The sequence below is a fragment of the Danio rerio genome, chromosome 17, assembly GCF_049306965.1.
Source record: "Danio rerio strain Tuebingen ecotype United States chromosome 17, GRCz12tu, whole genome shotgun sequence".
Lineage (NCBI taxonomy): Eukaryota > Metazoa > Chordata > Actinopteri > Cypriniformes > Danionidae > Danio > Danio rerio.
The window spans coordinates 982,501-987,500 of record NC_133192.1 but is presented as its reverse complement, the minus strand read 5'-3'; the positions used below and the strand labels follow the sequence as shown (position 1 = coordinate 987,500).

At 41.3% G+C, this 5,000-nt stretch overlaps 1 protein-coding gene across 11 annotated transcripts in view; it reads left to right on the top strand.

The window, feature by feature from the left end:
• LOC101884734 (ryanodine receptor 3-like) overlaps nt 1-5,000 on the top strand; it is a 275,348-nt gene that overhangs the window by 163,611 nt on the left and 106,737 nt on the right. For all 11 annotated transcript variants that reach the window (XR_012393129.1, XR_012393127.1, XR_012393126.1 and 8 more), the window contains 2 exons: nt 3,685-3,788; nt 3,961-4,096. Coding sequence is in view for 7 of the 11 variants with exons in the window: in XM_073927942.1 (XP_073784043.1) it covers nt 3,685-3,788; nt 3,961-4,096 (240 nt within the window). In the remaining 4 variants the exon portion in view is untranslated. The remainder of the gene's footprint in view (nt 1-3,684; nt 3,789-3,960; nt 4,097-5,000) is intronic.

Here is a 5,000-nt window from a genome sequence, read left to right as displayed (position 1 = left end):
ATCAACACCAAAATTAAGTGGTGTCATCAGAAAGCTCTAGCGATGTTATATTGTGAAGATCTAGAGTTTTCGCAGAGGGGTGTGTCCGTGGCGGTATGACAAACCTCAACGCTTCGCCATGGAACAGGAAGTCCTTATAACTCAACCACACAATGTCCGATCTGCCTGAAACTTCACATGGTTGATTAATGTCATCTCTTGAACACATCCACATAACAATATTGAAGTGGGCGTGGCAAAATGACTCGACAGCACCACCTAGAAAAATTAATTGGACGAGCCCCCGATCTACGAATCACGCACATGCACAAAAATTGGCACACACCTCAAACATGGCAAAACATACGAAAAAGTCTCTTGGAGCCATATCTCAAACCCAACTGGAAGTCGGATATTTTTAACTTCCTGTGGCGAAAAAGTGGCGCTTTTGCCATTTTCAGACGTTGTATTTTAACGAACTCCTCCTAGGGATTTTATCTGATAAACACCAAAATTGGGTTTTGTCATCTTAAAGCCTTGGTGATGTTAAATTGCGAAGCTTTAGAGTTTTCATCGATGGGCGTGTTTGTGGCGGCCTCGCAAACTTTGATGATTCGCCACAAAACAGGAAGTCTTTATAACTCTGGCATGCAATATTCGATCTGCCTCAAAATTCACACATTTAATAACAGTCCTGACCTGATCAGGTTTACGTGCCAATATCCAGTTACAGTTATAGCGCCACCTGCTGGCCACAGGAAATGACATGTTTGACACTGTAACAAACTCCTCCCACAAACTTTCCCGTATCAGCACCAAAATTGAGTGGTGTTATCTGAAAGCTCTAGCAATGATATATTGTAAAGATCTAGAGTTTTTGCAGAGGGGCGTGTCTGTGGTGGCATGACAAACCTCAACGCTTCGCCATGGAACAGGAATTTCTTATAACTCAACCACACAATGTCTGATCTGCCTGAAACTTCACATGATTGATAAAAGTCCTCTCCTGAACACATCTACATAACAATACTGAGTCAGTCATAGCGCCACCTGCTGGCAGAATGTAGTTTGTCTTAAAACACAATCTCATCACTATCTCTGATCTGCCTGAAACTTCACATGGTTGATAAAAGTCCGCTCCTGAACACATCCACATAACAATATTGAGTCAGTCATAACGCCACCTGCTGGCAGAAGGTAGTTTGGCTTATAAGTCAGCCACACAATGTCCCATGTGCCTGAAACTTCACATGGTTGATAAGATTCCTCTCCGGAAGACATCTACATGCCAATCTTAAGTCACAGTTATAGCGCCACCTGCTGACAGGAGGAAGTTTGGCATAAATCTGTGATTTTCTTAGATTTTTTTTTATATATCGGCTTAAATTATTATTGTTCGCTGTTCTCTGTCATCGTAAGGTCACCGGGCGGCGGTGAGCCCGGGTGCGAGGTCCCTTTCATCGCTGCTTGCAGCTTTAATTATTATTATTATTATTCTCCTGCGGAATGAATCGCGGTTTTGAGGGGCTAAACATGCCCGAAAACTCACGCAACTTTGCACATGCCTCAGAAGTGGCGAAAATTTACGTTTGTTAGGAGCTTCGGAAGTGGGCGTGGCAAAATGACTCGACAGCGCCACCTAGAAAAATTAAACGGACGAGCCCCCGATCCACGAATCACGCACATGCGTGAAAATTGGCACACACCTCAAACATGCCAAAACATACGAAAAAGTCTTTTGGAGCCATATCTCAAACCCAACAGGAAGTCGGATATTTTTAACTTCCTGCGGCGAAAAAGTGGCGTTTTTGCCATTTCCAGGCGTTGTATTTTAACGAACTCCTCCTAGGGATTTTATCCGATCAACACCAAAATTGGGTTTTGTCATCTAAAGGCCTTGGCGATGTTAAATTGCGAAGCTTTAGAGTTTTCGTCGATGGGCGTGTCCGTGGCGGCCTCGCAAACTTTGACGATTCGCCACAAAACAGGAAGTCGTTATAACTCAGCCATGCATTATCAGATCTGCCTCAAAATTCACACGTTTGATAAGAGTCCTGACCTGAACACGTTTACATGCCGCTATCCAGATACAGTTACAGCGCCACCTGCTGGCCACAGGAAATGACATGATTTACGGAGTTATAAACTCCTCCCACAAATTTTATCATATCAGCACTAAAATTGGGTGGTGTTATCTGAAAGCTCTAGCGATGATATATTGTGAAGATCTAGAGTTTTCGGAGAGGGGCGTGTCCGTGGCGGCATGACAAACCTCAACGCTTCGCCATTGAACAGGAAGTCCTTATAACTCAACCACACAAAGTCCGATCTGCCTGAAACTTCACATAGTTGATAAAAGTCCTCTCCTGAACACATCCACATAACAATATTGAAGTGGGCGTAGCAAAATGACTCGACAGCGCCACCTAGAAAAATTAAACGGACAAGCCCCCGATCTACGAATCACGCACATGCACAAAAATTGGCACACACCTCAAACATGGCAAAACATACAAAAAAGTCTCTTGGAGCCATATCTCAAACCCAACAGGAAGTCGGATATTTTTAACTTCTTGTGGCGAAAAAGTGGCGTTTTTGCCATTTTTTAGTCGTTGTATTTTAACGAACTCCTCCAAGGGATTTTATCTGATCGACACCAAAATTGGGTTTTGTCATCTAAAGGCCTTGGTGATGTTAAATTGCGAAGCTTTAGAGTTTTCATCGATGGGCGTGTCCGTGGCGGCCTCGCAAACTTTGATGATTCGCCACAAAACAGGAAGTCGTTATAACTCAGCCATGCAATATTCGATCTGCCTCAATTCACACATTTAATAACAGTCCTGACCTGAACAGGTTTACATGCAGATATCCAGTTACAGTTATAGCGCCACCTGCTGGCCACAGGAAATGACATGTTTTACAGAGTAACAAACTCCTCCCACAAATTGTATCGTATCAGCAACAAAATTGAGTGGTGTCATCTGAATGATCTAGCAATTATATATTGTTAGGGTCTGGAGTTTTCGCAGAGGGGCGTGTCCGTGGCGGCATGACAAACCTCAACGCTTCGCCATGGAACAGGAAGTCCTCAAAACTCAACCAAACAATGTCCAATCAGCCTGAAACTTCACATGGTGGATAAAAGTCCACTCCTGAACACATCTACATGCCAATATTGAGTGACAGTCATAGCGCCACCTCCTGACAGAATTTAGTTTGGCTTATAACTCAGCCTAAAAATGTCCGATCAACCTGAAAATTCACAGGTTAGATGAGATGCCTCTCCTAAAGACATCTACATGCCAATCTTGAGTCACAATCAAAGCGCCACCTGCTGACAGGAGGAAGTTTGGCATAAATCTGTGATTTTCTCAGGTTTTTTATATATATATCGGCTAAAATTATTATTGTTCGCTGTTCTCTGTCATCCTTAAGCCACCGGGCAGCGGTGAGCCCGGGTGCGAGGTCCCTATCATCGCTGCTTGCAGCTTTAATATTGAATTTATTATTAGGTACTGTGTTTATTTATATTTAAAAAGCAAAACTCAATAACTGTTTGTCTTACCTGCATGTGTGTGTGTGTGTGTGTGTGTGTGTGTGTGTGTGTGTGTTTGTGTGTGTATGTGTGTGTGTGTGTATATGTGTGTGTGTGTGTGTGTGTGTGTGTGTGTGTGTGTGTGTGTTTGTGTGTGTGTGTGTGTGTAGCATCTCCAGCCATGCGGGGGTCGACTCCTCTGGATGTAGCAGCTTCATCAGTGATGGACAACAACGGGCTGGCGCTCGCGCTGGAGGAGCCCGACCTGGACAAGGTGTGTTTTACGAACAGAAAAACTCTGTCTGTGTCAGTAATTGATAGTTTTCCGGCGGTCAGCAGGAATTGATAATGTTTTGTCCACCAGGGGTTGTTCTTCTGATGGTGTGACGTCATGAGTGAACTATGAGTGTGTGAGATAAATGAGTTACGCGTGTTGTTTTGTGCAGGTTGTGACGTATCTGGCTGGCTGTGGTCTGCAGAGCTGCCCGATGCTACTGGCGAAGGGATATCCTGACATTGGCTGGAACCCCATCGAGGGCGAGCGTTATCTGTCCTTCCTGCGCTTCGCCGTCTTCGTCAACGGTAAATAAACACATACACAGCAGAGTGTTTGTTTTCTGAGTGAATGTGGGAGAGATGATTCGCAGCTTTTCAAATGTTACATCTACAACTTTTCGAATGATATCTGCAACTTTTCGAATGTTACATCTGCATTTTTTCGAATGTTACATCTATAACTTTTCGAGTGTTACATCTACAACTTTTTGAATTTTATATCTACAACTTTTCGAATGTTACATATACAACTTTTGAAATGTTGCAGCTGCAACTTTTCGAATGTTACATTTTAAACTTTTTGACTGTTACATCTAAAACTTTTCGAATAATATATATGCAACCTTTCAAATTTTTCATCTACAACTTTTCGAATGTTACATCTAAATCTTTTCGAATGTTGCAGCTACTTTTTGAATGTTATATCTACAACTTTTCGTATGTTACATCTACAATTTTTTGAATGTTACATCTACAACTTTTCGAATGTTACATCTAAATCTTTTCGAATGTTGCAGCTACTTTTTGAATGTTATATCTACAACTTTTCGTATGTTACATCTACAATTTTTTGAATGTTACATCTACAACTTTTCGAATGTTGCTGCTACAACTTGTTGAATGTTATATCTACAACTTTTTGAATGTTACATATACAACTTTTCGAATGTTGCAGCTGCAACTTTCGAATGTTACATTTTCAACTTTTCGACTGTTACATCTACAACTTTTCGAATAATATATATGCAACTTTTCAAATATTACATCTACAACTTTTGGAATATTATATCTACAACTTTTCGAATTGTTATATCTACAACTTTTCAAATAATACATTTACAACTTTTCCAATGTTAAATTTTAAGCTTTGTAAATCTTACATCTACAACTTTTCGAATGTTACATCTACAAATTTTCAAATATTACATCT